Genomic DNA, 15,142 nt, shown 5'->3' with positions numbered 1-15,142 from the left:
AGTGAGTGTGTGTGAAGGTGCAGATAAGAGGTTGACATCAAGTGTCCCTCAATCACTCTACTCTTTATTCTACTGAAGTAGGGTCTCTCACTTAACTCAGAGCTTGACCCAGGGATTCCCCATCTCCACCTCGCACATGTTAGCATTAGAAGTGGCTGCTACACTTAACCTGCACCTACCAGGCATTTACATGGGTACCAGGGATCCCAAATCTGGTCCTCACATTTGTGCGGCAAACACTTCACTGATTCAGCCATATGCCATCCCATTTGAGCCAGGTCTGGTGGCATAGACTGGTAATCCCAGATGTTAGCGATTCTGAGTGAGGAGGACCACAATTTTAACATGTTCCTGAGCTGCAAAGTGTGTTCAAGGTTCAGGAACAGCCTGTCTCAAAATAAAAAGTTTAGGGACATAATGCAGTGGTAGAGTTGGGGTCAGAGTCAGGGTTACGGTTAGTTAGTGTGCCTTAGATTCATTCCCTTGCACTGACGGGGAAAGAGGCAGTTTCATTTAGTACCCTCAGTTTCTCTTATTATAAGTTCAGTTTTAACTCTGATTTCTCTGAATTCTCTTAGGACTTTTTTTTTCTGTGTGTTTTAAGCTTCTACAAAAAGGGTTTCATAACAGCTTAAAGCAGGAAACATTTCACTTTGAATTTTTTTCAGTCTTTGAGAAAACTGGCAAAAATAATATTCTGTATATATCTTTTACCTAGCTCCCTCTAACGGTATAATTGTGCAACAAACAACAGAACATTTATTAAAGCCAGGAAATCAGTGTTGATAGATTAACTAATCTAAAGCTCTTACTTGACTTTTCCGAATCCATCTATGTTCTCACATTACCCTTCATTGTTACATGATCTTAGTGATCAGCCTGGCTTTTCTGACCATTTGCAAAGTACTGGTCAGTTATTTCACAGAGACACCCTCAAATTGGGTTTATTTGTTACTTGCTTATTAGATTGAGGTTGTGAATTATGATAATGCTACAGAAGGAATATAGTACCCTTCTCGGCATTACAACAGGTATGTGGTGTGCAATGTTTTATTACTAGGATCGTTAATTTTGATCACTTGATTAAAGAATACTAACAGATACCTCAGTGTTTTTTCCCTTTGCCCAATAACTAGCATCTATCAGTTTTTCTTTTCTGTGCAGTTATTAATGTGATGCTTGCGTAATAGTAACTTTCCATAGCTATCTCTACATTTACCAGTTAGATTTCTGGTGTAAAGATCAGTTAGCCCTTTTCTACATTTATTTATTTGATTATTTAAATCATTATCAACTTAAGAGTTGTTCTATTTTTATTTATTTTTTGCTCTGATTGTCTCAGATTTGGCCATTGGGAACACCTTCAAGTTGACTCTTGACTCTTTTTAACATGTCTCTATGAGTTTATTTTCTGGAACTAAAATCTTCCAAGTTAATTTACATATATGTATATATATATGTAGGGTCTTGTTCTAGCCCAGGCTAACCTGGAATTCACTATATAGTCTCAGGGTGGCCTCAAACTTATGGCTATACACCCACCTATCTCTCTCTCCCAAGTGCTGGGATTAAAGGCGTGCGCCACTACACCCCACTTCCAAGTTAATTTAGATTTTCCCCTCCTTGACTTGGATCCAACTGCTATCCTAAGAAACCTGACTTCTTTTTATTGAGGCTGGTAATTAGGCACTAATCTCTTGAGTCCTGATTATAGATTTTAACTGAGAATCTATGGATTTCATCTATTTTGTAATCTTGAAGGTACATGTGAGTCCTTTCTGCTGTTTGTAGGAGTTTATGTGTATATGTTTTCATGTTTATTTTTTGGAGGCATTTCATTTGACTTTTCATATTACTACTTGACCTTGAAGAGGTTAAGTTCTTAAATTAGGCTATCTGAAATCTTCCAGTGTATTAGTGGCTATCATACTTTTCTATGGAATTTTTTTTCTTTACAGGTATGTGGATATGTCAAATATGCCGACCTAGGAAAAAAGGACGGAAACTTCTACAAAAGAAGGCAGCACAGATAAAACGGCGCTATGCTAACCCAATAGGACGTCCAAAAAACAGGTTAAAGAAACAAAACACGGTGTAAGTTGTACTTGTGGCAAGGTGAGGGGAGAAAAGGATAGGGTTTTCTCTATAGTGTAGGATTCACTTGTTTTCTCTATTAAAACAATTCCGTTGGTACACTTGGCAACTTTATATAATGATGGCTTCCACTTGCTGAGTCCTTAATAAAGTGCCAGGCACTGTTCTAAGTGCTTTATGTGCATTGAATCATTTAGTTCTCCCAGCAACTCAGTGAAGTGTAGATATTTCCGTTTCTCAAAAGCGGAAACTGAGGCATAAAAAAAGTAAATTTGATCCATGCTCCACATTAGGCGTTGAACTTGGATTAAAACTTGAATCTGGCACCAAAGTGTGACTCTTCATCATTGTCTTAAATTGCTTCTTATAGAAAAATTTTTCAGCTTCCTTTCCTGATACAGTCATTGGTTGTCTCTATCAGGATAGAAACAAATCACTGAGTATGTTCTTCTTGAGTGGACAACTAGATCCATTTTTTTGTGTTCCCCTGGTACAAATTATATGAATGTTTTCATCTTTTAGCAGAAATCTTAAATTGTGGACTATGAAACTAGGGCTATGTCTTAAGCAGGTGGGGCAAAAATCAGTACCTTTATGTCTTTAAAAAATCTCTATATCAATTCACCTTTAATGATATATAAAATGTCTTCATACCTGTAAACCATTTTATTCTCAAAAAAGTACCTACCATTTGTATATTTAATACTGAATTGAAGGTCATATAACAGAAGTGAATGAACATTAGCAGCCTAGGATACCCAGAACCAGTATTCTATTTGAGATATAGATAGATAGATAGATAGATAGATAGATAGATAGATAGATTGATTGATTATATATATATATTTTGGAGGTAGGGTCTCCCTCTAGCCCAGGCTGACCTGGAATTCACTATGTAGTCTCAGGGTGGCCTTGAACTCATGGCAATCCTCCTACCTCTGCCTCCTTAGTGCTGAGATTAAAGGCGTATGCTGCCACACCCGGCTTTCTAGTCAGTATTTTAATTTAAATCTAGCTCTAATGTTCCTTTTATTTATTCTTTAAAATTTTTTTATTATTTATTTATTTGAGAGCAACATACAGAGAAAGAGGCAGAAAGATTGAGAGAGAGAGAGAGAGATGGGCATGCCAGGGCTTCCAGCCACTGCAAACTAACTCCAGACACGTGTGCCCCCATGTACATCTAGCTAACGTGGGTCCTGGGGAATTAAGCCTTGAATCGGGGTCCTTAGGCTTCACAGGCAAATGCTTAACCACTAAGCCATCTCCAGCCCCTAATGTTCCTTTTAAAATGATCATTTAAAAAAAAATTTTTTTTTTATTTGTATGATAGAGTGAGAGAAAGAGAGAGAGAATGGGGCTGGAGAGATGACTTAGTGGCTAAGGCACTTGCCTGAAAAGCCAAAGGACTCAGGTTTGATTCCCCAGGATCCACATAAGCCAGATGCACAAGGTGGCACATGCCTCTGAAGTTTGTTTGCAGTGATTGAAAGCCCTGGTGCACCCATTGTCTTATCTTTCTTCCTCTTTTCTCTCAAAATAAATAAGTAAATAAAATGCTTTTAAGAGAGAGAGAGAGAGCCAGGCATGGTTGCACACGCCTTTAATCCAGCACTCAGGAGGCAGAGGTAGGAGGATCACTATGAGTTCAAGGCCACACTGTGACCACATAGAGAATGCCAGGTCAAACTGAGCTAGTGAGTCCCTACCTCAAAAAACAAAACAGAGAGAGAGAGGGAGGGAGAGAAATAAAGAAAATATGGGTGCACCAGGACCTCTAGCCACTATAAATGGACTCCAGTTGCATATGCCACCTTGTGCATCTGGCTTACATGGGTACTGTGGAGAATCAAACCTGGGTCCTTAGGCTTTGTAGGCAAGCACCTTAACCACTAAGCAATTTCTCCAGCCCCATCTTTTGATTTTTGACTCCCAGAAAGTAAACTTACCTTTACATAGAGGGACACAGTGGTCACAATCCCAGGGCTCTGTACCTGTAAAGATTGTACATATCAGACGATGTTGTTCTTTGGTAAACTCATTTTTCTGATGACAATAATGATACCTAGAGATGTGCTTTATCTAAGATGTGTAGCTAGTAAATGATAGAATTGTGTACACATGTATTTTCTGGCTTTTGGTTTGGCACTCTTTTCACTGTGAACTAGGCTTCCTGGAAATAGATGTTTCTAATATAGTATTCATTTATATACTACTTATGGTTTACAGAACTTTCTTAATATATACCTTGAAAAGTAAAGCTATAAATTATTTTCTGTGTATATGCTGTGTGTTAAATAGAAACCTTATAGTCGATTCTTTTTAATAGTTACATTTTTCTCTATTTATTTATTTACTTATGGTTATAGCTCAAAAGGTTCCTTCAGCAAAGTTCGGACTGGCCCTGGAAGGGGCCGGAAACGCAAAACCACTCTCTCCAGCCAATCAGCATCATCATCAGAAGAAGGTTACTTAGAGCGAATAGATGGTTTGGACTTTTGCAGAGATGGCAACGCCCCCTTGAAATTTAACAGGAAAACCAAAGGGCTCATTGACGGCCTTACCAAATTCTTCACCCCTTCTCCTGACGGACGGAAAGCCCGTGGGGAAGTGGTAGACTATTCTGAGCAATACCGAGCCAGGAAAAAGGGCAGCAGAAAATCAAGCACCTCCGACTGGCCCACAGGTAAGGGTCTGAACCATGCGTAGGAAGCAGAAGTATTCTAAAAATGCATGGTTTCCATTAATACTAGCTATCTAGAATAGATTATATTTGATTTTTTTAATTATAGCCTGGTGAACAAAACTATAATTGTAGCATTTAGGAGGCTGAGGCAGTAGGAGAGCAGGTACAACACTAACCTGCAGTATATAATGGATTCCATCTGAAAATGAGATAAAATAAAAACTGACTGTTTAAAATATTAAAAATACATATTGTTACGATGTTGTGGCAGGAATTAGAACCAGAGATGAAGCTGTAGGCTATACCACTTAAAGTACTTCCTGGAAGGAAATTAGACAGGATTAAACTGCTGGTGATCTAAGCATACTGAAAAGACCAAAATATATGCAAAGTCAGGATATATGATTTTCTAGTACAGATCTTGGAAAAGATATTTGTAAAACTTCATCTGTTAAAATTGAGGGAAGGAGATGAAGACAGGTTATAACTATGGACTATTTGTATTTAAGTCAACTTCCTAATTTTTTAAGTAGGAAATACCCATAGAGAGGGCTTACTACTGTGTCACATAATTCAAATCAGAGGAATTTTATTAGCTATCCAGGTAATTAAGACTTACACTAGTCTCTGTCTTAAGAGCCTTGAGCTGAGAGAACCTTAACTAATCCTGTGAAGAGAGTAGAAAGGGCTTTGTGGCATGTAGAATAAGAGCAAAGTAGATCAGGAGGACCTGAGTGCTAGGCTTTCACTATGGCAGAGTTTCTTCACTCTGGTTTCCGCTGTAAAGCGGTCATATTCACTGCTTCATCCTTCCTGCCTATATAAATGGTTGGCTGTCCCAGGGAAGAAAATTCTTATCCTTTTCTGGCTCTTCCCCTACTCCCCCTTTTCTTTACTGAATTGCATTTTCACCAGAGTGGACAATTACTGTCTAAGCATTTAAGACTTTTATGTCTCTTTAGTCATAGAGACTGCAGATAAGCTGCTATGTGAGCATTTTATCTAAGAAAATAACACAATTCATTTAGGTTAGGCTTAGAAAAAAAAAAAAAACTAAAGCAACTCTGATAGGCATTTGCACTGGAGATGTATATTAGAAGAATCTACTGGAAACTTTTAGAAATAGAAATTGTTAAGCAAATGTGTATAGAATATATGGAGAAATAACATTAAGCCTTAGTCATTCATTGGTGCATTTGCTTTGATAGGCTCTGTCATTTTCTTTATGTATTGAAGACATTAAGAAGCAATATGAATCATCTTACAGAATGCCTTTGAATGCTACACCAGTCTTTGCCTGCTTACATCTGCATTGTGCACCAGGGGGCGTTAAAGCCACTTGGAACCCTTAGATTTGACTGTTTTCAGTTTGGCAATTTTTCCACCTGAGTCTTTTGTCTTTCTCTTCTTGCACTGAATGTAAAACAGAGCCAGTATGTGTAGTCAGTTTGAATAGAACTGACACCGATTGGTCTTTTCAGTCATAGTCAAAGAGGAAAGGAAGTCATTAGTAGTGTCATAGTCTAGTGCAAGAGGTAGTGAGCTGCATAATTCCATATTCCTATCACTGTTTTGTTTGTACAGTTGAGGAAGAGCCATCATTTAGTGGATATTTACCTTAGTTTTTTCCTACTTAACCAAGAGGATTATTATCTGTGATTATTGGGTTAGTGGAATTCGTGCTTTTAACAGGATACACAGAATGGGAGGGGAGGTGATAACTTCCTGATATATTAGGCTAGCTCCTTTGATGATTATCTGGTGACTACTATTGACACATTAAATTCAGTAAGTTAATTTTTTAATTTATTTAATTTTTATTTATTTGAGAGAGAGAGAGGCAAAAAGAGAGACAGGATGGGCACAACAGGGCCTTCAGCCAGAGCAAACGAATTCCAGATATATGCACTTCCTTGTGCATCTGGCTTACGTAGGGTCTGGGTAATCGAACCTGGGTCCTGTGGCTTTGTTGGCAAGTGCCTTAACCACTAAGCTATCTCTGCAGCCCCAGTAAATTAATTTGAAACTCTCTAGGTTCTTTTCTTGTTCTGCCCCTTAAATATTATAAGGATATTTAAATTTGAAAACTTCAGACAAGATTTTTGCCAGAAGGCAGACTCTATTGAATAGTGTGTTTTCGTTTGTTTCTTTGTGGGAGGATATACATGTGTGTGTCAACTCTGTGTGTGGGGGCACATGCATACCATGATATGTGAGTGAAGGTCAGAAGACAACTCTCAGGTGCCAGTCTTTGCCTCCCACCTCATTCAAGGCAGGTGTTCTTGTTCGTTTACTGCTCTATTCAAGCTGGCTGGTCCCTGCACTTCTGGGAAATTCTCCTGTCTCCTTTCCCATCTTGCCATAGGCATGCTGGGATTGTAGGTGCTGGCTGCAGCATGCAGCTTTTTAACTGGGATCTGAGGATTTGAACTCAGGTACTCACACTTGCATGGCAAATGCTTTATCCACTGAGCCATCTCCCTAGCCTGAGTAGTATGTTTTTGAGAGTCAGTTTAATGTCATCATTTGTTTGGCTACATAAATAGCTGAAAGTTCACATATTAAATTGAGGATAATACAAATAACATATGAGTTCTTTCTTTATGTGCAGACAATCAGGATGGATGGGATAGCAAACAAGAATGTGAGGAGCGACTTTTCGGGAGCCAGGAAGTCATGACTGAGAAAGATATGGAATTATTTCGTGATATCCAAGAACAAGCACTTCAGGTAAAGTTGCAGCTTTAGGTTGGACAGTCAAGGAAATCCTGTAAATGACAAACTGGAATAATTATATAGTGGATAAACAATATTAGAAACTTCTGTGAGAACCCATAACTGCTTTGGTTGTGCACAGAAATGCATTGCTTTCATTCCAACACAAAATGAGCATATTATGTCTATTTTCTGTTATAACTGTATGAAGTAGAGTTGGGAATGTGATCAGAAAACCCATACTTCTTAGAAGTGATAAAGCATCCATATTCATTAATTCAAGGCACTTTAAAAAACTTATGTCTTAATCTTTTATGACATGTGGCAATATACAAATATATAGACAGCTTACTAATGTGTCAGATGTAGGAGATTTCCAAAGTGATTGACAGAATTCTTTCTTTTTCTTTTTTTTTTCTTTCTTTCTTTTTTTTTTTTCTTTGAGGTAGGGTCTCACTCTGGCCCAGGCTGACCTGGAATTAACTGTGTAGTCTCAGGGTGGCTTCAAACTCACAGTGATCCTCTTACCCTCTGCCTCCCAAGTGCTGGGATTCAAGGTGTGCGCCAACACACCTCGCTTAGAATTCTTTTTTTTTTTTTTTTTTTGGTTTTTTGAGGTAGAGTCTCACTCTGGTCCAGGCTGACCTGGAATTAACTCTGTAGTCTCAGGGTGGCCTTGAACTCACGGCGATCCTCCTACCTCTGCCTCCCTAGTGCTGGGATTAAAGGAGTGCGCCACCACGCCCGGCAGAATTCTTTTTTAAATACAGTGTAAGAGATATTTGTAAATAAAAATCATATAAATGAAAATTCTTATGGAATGGTTTTGGGAAAGTAGGAAAACAAGCATCTCTGTCTGGGGATCACAAGATAAGTCATTCAATGCTCTTTTTTTCCTTTAGTTTTTTTTGGGGGCGGGGATAGGGTCTTGCTGTGTAACGCAGGCTAGCCTGGAGCTTGGGGATTGTCCCATCTTTGGCTTCCAAGTGCTGGGATTACAGGCATGCACACCACCACCAGACTCACTGAGGGATCTTGAGTATTACAGGGAATTGGGTCCTATATAATTCAGAAGGAACAGAAGTGAGAATGAGATTGGAGATTGGACAAACAGCATTAAACTGTTCAAATTAAAGTGGTTTAGGACAAACAGAAGAGTGTAGAGAATGGCAGTTGAGGACAGAATATCATAAGGACTAGGTCATAAACATTCTTCCACATTATGCTCTTTTTTATGTCTTTTCATTCTTTGCCACCAATCACCACATAAGCCACCGCCTCTATTTCTTGTCTTGTAAGTCTGAATTCCAGTTATATAAGTAGAACATCTTTGTTTGTCAATATGTAAGTACTTTCAAAATTTATTTATGTATGTATTTATTTATTTGAGAGAAAGAGGCAGAGAGAAAGAGAAAGAAAGGGGAGAAGGAAAGAATGGGTATGCCAAGACCTCTAGCCACTGCAAATAAACTCCAGATGCATGTGCCACCTGGTGCATCTGGCTTATGTGGGTATTGGGGAATTGAACCTGGATCCTTAGACTTCACAGGCAAATGCCTTAACCACCAAGCCATCTCTCCAGCCCTATAAATACTTTCGAAAAGTAAAAGACAGCAATATAAATACTCAGCAGCCTTCTATATCTGTGTGTCAAATAGGCCTGGTTTTATGTCTGGTTCTATTATTTACCAGCTTTACTTTGGACAGTTTGCTTACCATCTCATGGCTCATTTTTTTTTTCTCTATCTTTTTCTCTTCTTTCTTTGTTTTTTTAGGCAAGCCCAACAGACTGGCCTTTACACACACACACACACACACACACACACACACACACACACACGCACGTGCACGCACGCAAGAGAGGATTGGCATGCTAAGGCCTCCAGCCACTGCAGTTGAACTCCAGATGAGTGTGTGCGGCCTTGGGTGCTTGCATCACACTGTGCATCTGGCTTTGTGGGACCTGGAGAGTCAGACACGGGTCCTTAGGCTTCGCAGGCAAGCGCCTTAACTGCTAAGCCATCTCTGCAGCCACCTCCCCCCCTTTTAAAAATAAACTAGTTGTTTACAAACAGAGAGAATACAAGTAAGTGAATGGATGAATATATATGAGCTTGACAATAGGGCCTCCAGCCACTGCAAATGAACTCCAGATGCATGCACCACTCTCTGGATCTGGCTTTATGTGGGTACTGGGGAATAAAACTCTGGTCATTAGGCTTTGCAGGAAAATGCCTTAACCACTTAGCCATCTCTGTAGCCCAAGGCTTATTTTCCTTTCTTACTAGTAAGTAAAACAAGATACTGTAAGTACTGTAATAGAAATATGAGTTCAGGGGGAATTCAAAGTGGTGAGTAACTTTCTTTGTGATTGAAAGAACTTTTTGTTGAAAGCCAAAGCTAGCTTTGTATTTTTTAAGTTTATTTATTGACAGTTTTTGTACATGTATACAGTATATTTTGATCCACTCCCTTCTCTTGTCTCCCACTCCTTGTTCCCAACTTGTCTCATTCAACTTTGATTCCTTTATGTGTGTGTGTCCCACTGAGTCTAGTTAGGGTTGCTTGTGTATGTATGAGTGAGATAAATTTTTTAAATCTCGGATAAGTTGTAGACATGGTATACTAATACCCCTGTATCACTAATTATTTATGTGCATTTCCTAGAAATAGTGACATTCTCATACATGAGCATGGTCCAGTCACCAAGTTAGAAACTTAGCACAAAGTATTGTTGTCTAAAAACATTAAAATTGCACTACTTGTACCACTCATACTGTTTATAGTAAAGGAGGAAAAGAATTTTTTTCTAATTTACTATCCAGTCAAGGATCTTGTGTTTTATTTACTTTTCCCCTCCTTCCCTCTCTTCCTCCCTCCCTCCCTTTTTCTTTTTTCTTTTTGTTTTGTTTTTCAAGGTAGGGTCTCACTGTAGCCCAGGCTGACCTGAAACTCACTCTGTAGTCCTATTCTGGCCTTGAATTCACAGCAATTTTCCTACTTCTGCCTCCCGAATGATGGGATGAGCCTCCATGCCTAAATCCAATATTTCTTTAATCCCTGTCTAATCAAATCAGTTCCATAGTCTTTCATGACCATGCCAGTTTTAAAGGCATTTCATAGGCTATCACATTGAGTTTTTTTCATTGTGATTTTAAAGCGCCACTGAAGTTGTGTTCTCTTCAGTGTACCATAACATGTTTTATATCTCTGTCCTATTGTAGGTCATACTTTTTGCATGTTTAGACATGTTTGATGTACATGCATGTGTGTGTTCACTTATCTATGCACATATGTATGTACATGTGTGCACATGTATGTCAGGGTCAGAAGTTGAAGTTCGTTGTCTTCCTTGATCACTCTCCGGTTTATTTTCTGAACCAAGGTCTGTCACTTGAACACAGGACTCGCCAATTCAGCTAGTCTAGCTAGCCTCCTTGCCCTGATGATCCTGTTTCCATCTCTCAGGTTCTGGGATGTAATCCCTTACCCACCTGGCATTTATATAAGTGTTGGTGATCCTGACTATTATTCTCATACTTGTATGGCAAGCATTTTATACTCTGAACCTTCTCTCCAGCCCCACAGGTCATAATTTTGATCTCTTGGTTAAGGTGGTATTTACCATGTTTCTTTATAAAATTGATATTTTCTATCTATAATTAAATTCTTTACACAGGGGCCAGAGGAATTATTTTGAAACTTAAGTTAGATCGTGCCACTCCTCTGCCCAGAAAATCTCCAGTGTCTTTTTATTTATTGCTTAGTATTGTGTGTGGGCACGTGTGTGTGCAGGTATGCGTGTGGGGGTGCATGTGTGTATGTGGAGGCCAGAGGACAACCTTGAGTGTTGTCTCCTCAGGAATGCCATCTTTCTCCTTTGAGACGGGGTATCTCATCAGTTAGGTTAGAGTAGCTGGCTAGTAAGCATTCCACAGGTAAAGGGCTGGAGAGATGGCTTAGCAGTTAAGGTACTTGCTGGCAGTGCCAAAGGACTCAGGTTCCATTCCCCAGCACCCACATAAAACCAGATGCACAAGATGGTGCATGTGTCTGGAGTTCCTTTGCAGTGGCTAGAGCACCTGACCCGCCCATTCCCTCCCTCCCCCCCCTCTCTCTCTCTCAAATAAATAAATAAATAAATAAATAAAATATTTTTTAAAAAATCTTTAAAAGTCCAAGTAAAGGTCTGGGGAAATTGCTCATTTGGTAAAGTACTTACCTTGCAAGTATGAGGCTCCTAGTTCAATGCCCAGTACTCCTGTAAAAATGCTAGGTATATTGGCAAAAACTTGTAATTGCAGTGCTGTGGAAGCAGGGATGTCAGATACCTGGAGCTTGTGTTTGCTGTGTCTGAGAAGAGTCTGTGACTGGAACATGCAGCGCAAGGATGGAGACCAGTCAAAGAGGGAAGTAGGCATAAGAGTATACAGGAACTAGAGGATGAAGATGATATCTCATTGTAGGAACAAAATACCTGACCAGAAGCAGCTTATGGAAAGAAAGGTTTATTTTGTCTTATAGTTTCAAGGGGAAGTTTCATCATGGCAGGAAGGCATGCCAGGTCTGAGCATGAAGCTGCTTATAGCAGTCAGAAAGCAGAAAAATGAAAGCACATGAGCCCAGGTGATAATACCTCAAGGCCATTCTCAGTAACCTACTTTCTTCAGCAAGACTTCACCTCCTAAAGGTTCCACACCTTTCCCAAATACCACTATCAGCTGGGGATCAAGCATTTAATCATGTGAGCTAATTGGGGACATTGTATATTCAAGCTACCACATAAGTGTATTATAAAAGGGCATTTAAGAGGGTTGCTTACATGATAGAGGTATATAATCCAAAATGACCATTTGTATGCTGGAGAGGCAGAAAATCTGGTAGCTGCTAAGTTCAGTAAGCTGTATGCCTCAGCTGGCCCAGTCTGACATTGAAGTCCTGGAGAGATTCCTGGACACTGGCCTTCGGTCAACCTTCAAAGTCCCAAGAAGGTGGTGTCTGGTGTCAGTGGAGGATAGCAGCCAGCAGCAGTAGCCACTGCACTGTCAACATCACACCATAGATGAGACCATGGTCAGGGTGAAGCAAGGCGTGCAGGCAACACTGCTTTTCTCCTCAGGCCTCTTCAGATCTGGGCCACCTGTTGGAGGGTACCATTCACTCTGAGGGCAAATCTACCCCTCTGTGTTAACCTTGTCTGGAATTTCCCTGCAGAAATGCCCAAAGGTATATCTTAGGTGATTCCAAATCACACCAAGTTGACAATCAAGATTAACTAACACACACACACACACACACACACACACACACACTAAAATTCTAGCCGGGAGTGGTAGCATACAACTTTAATCCTGGTAGTTGGGAGGCAGAGATAGGAGGATTACCATGAGTTCAAGGCCACCCTGAGACTACATAGTGAATTCCAGGTCAGTCTGGGCTGGAGCAAGACACTACCTCAGAAAACCAAAAACAACAACAACAAAAAGATGAACTATCATACCTAACATTTTATTAATGGCCCATGCATGTTTCTTGCATGAAGGATACAAACAGCTAGATATTGGAAGTCTGAGTCATGATTTAAATTAGGAATGCACAAAAATTTGGGCAATAGTGATTTTCTCCATGAAATTTATTCATTTAGAATTCATGTAACTGAGTGGTACTGGCAGTATAGATAAATGCATAGACTCATGAAGCCTTTGTTCTCTAAGTTACACAGATAGTAAATAATCATAAATTTGAAAATAAGCTGTAAATACAAGCTAATAGCAGTGGAAAGAAAGTAAGAATGCAGGGCTGGAGAAATGGTTTAGTTGTTAAAGTCCTTATCTTCAAAGCCTAAAGACCCAGGTTTGATTCCCCAGAATCCATGTAAGCCAGATGGACATGGTAGTGCATGCATTTGGAGTTCATTTGCTAGAGGTCCTGGTGTGCCATTCTGTCTCCTTACCCCACAGTCCACAAAAATAAAAATATTTTTTAAAAAGAATGCATTGAGAGGTTATAGCGGGCTTCCTGTTCTAGATTGATTGCTGGGACCTGAGTTCAGAGGATATGTGGGAAAGGAAGACTTGAAACAATTACAGAGAGAGCTAAAAGATTGATACAGAGTCAGAAGGCGAGAAGAGTGTAGCCAGTGGCTTCCCAAGGACATGTCCTAAGCTGTGAGCTAACCAGATGAAATGGAGGACCTGGGACTAGTTGACTAGAGTATGATGAATCAGTCACACCTACTAAGCTGGGTTGATAACAGGGCCTATGTTTAGTGTTGGGGTTTTAAATCTGACTGTAAAAGGAAGCCATCAAGAGGATTTCAGTAAGATTAGAGTCTTAAAAATACTGATTTTTTTCTTGGGTGTTACTTAGTAGAATGCTTGCCTGGCATGTACAAAACCCTGGATTTGATCCCAGCTCCTTACAGTAACTGCAGGACTATCCAGATACATAAAGCTTTTTACCGTGAGCTCTTTGGCAGTCTTGTGTCAATACCAGTGAAAGGGAAATGAAAAGTAGTATTCAACTAACAGCTTATCATTTATTGCATGCCTATTATGCCTTAGAAACTGCCATTTCTAGGAGCTATTCTGTTATTGTAGACCTTATAGTCCAATAGGAAACTCAGTCAAAAAAGAAAACCCATTGTTTGTTCATAATGATTACTCTAATAACTAAACTTGGTGTGAAACACTGTCTAAATAAGGAAATAGTTGGGAATGTTTAACAACTTTCTTCTCAAAAAACCATTAATTGGTTTTGAATTTTTTTAAGGGATACAGTTTACTTGATCCTGTATCTGAAAGCAAAAATTAGACCATAGGTTTTTGTTGTAGAATTTTATCTCAATTATGTATTATCTCATGAGCTTGGAGGAAGTGGTACTCTTAATTTTAAAATACATGTATTTAGGCTGGAGAAATGGCTTAGCAGTTAAGGCACTTGTCTGCAAAGCCTAAGGACCCATGTTGGACTCTCCAGGCCCCACATAAGCCAGATGCACAAGAGGTGAGGCAAGCACAAGGTTGCACATGCCCACTAGGTGGTGCAAGCATCTGGAGTTTGATTACAGTGGCTGAGGCCCTGGCATGCCAATTCTCCCTCCCCCAAAATAAAAAATACATACATTTACTTTTTATTACTAAATTTAAACTTACTTATTTTGAGACAGTCTGGCTGTGAGTCCTGGACTGGTCGTGAACTTGCAATCCTCCTGCCTCAGCCTCCCAAATACTAGATTACAGATGTGTGCCACCAGGCCCTACTTCCTTTTTCATATTTTTGAAAGTATGTGGCTGTGTGTGTATGCATATGTATGCATGTGGAGGCCAGAGGACAGACTCAGGGGTTGTCCTTAGGAATGCTACCCACCTCTTTTTGAGACAAGGTGTCTCTGAGCTGGAGCTAGTTAGTGAGCTCAAGGCACACTCTTTTCTCCACCTCTGCAGTGCAACAATTGCAAATACACATCATCATCATCATGCTTATAGTCAGCATTGTACATAGATACTGGGGATCTAATTCAAGTTTTCAAACTTACAAGGCAGGCACTTTACCAGTTGAGCCATCTCCCCAGATAACTTTTTTTTTTTCTAGGTAGGGTCTCACTCTGGCTCAGGCTGACCTGGAATTCACTATGTAGTCTCAGGG

General features: G+C 39.7%; 1 protein-coding gene across 3 annotated transcripts in view; it reads left to right on the top strand.

Moving 5' to 3' along the window:
- Kat6a (lysine acetyltransferase 6A) overlaps positions 1-15,142 on the top strand; it is a 107,254-nt gene that overhangs the window by 61,796 nt on the left and 30,316 nt on the right. For 2 of the 3 annotated variants that reach the window (XM_045130510.1, XM_045130509.1), the window contains exons 7-9: positions 1,959-2,094; positions 4,464-4,780; positions 7,392-7,510. In XM_045130510.1, the coding sequence (XP_044986445.1) occupies positions 1,959-2,094; positions 4,464-4,780; positions 7,392-7,510 (572 nt within the window). The remainder of the gene's footprint in view (positions 1-1,958; positions 2,095-4,463; positions 4,781-7,391; positions 7,511-15,142) is intronic. The other variant, XM_045130511.1, reaches the window with a different exon arrangement.

This window comes from Jaculus jaculus, chromosome 12 (genome assembly GCF_020740685.1).
Source record: "Jaculus jaculus isolate mJacJac1 chromosome 12, mJacJac1.mat.Y.cur, whole genome shotgun sequence".
Classification (NCBI taxonomy): Eukaryota; Metazoa; Chordata; class Mammalia; order Rodentia; family Dipodidae; genus Jaculus; species Jaculus jaculus.
This window is presented reverse-complemented; position numbering and strand designations above follow the sequence as displayed.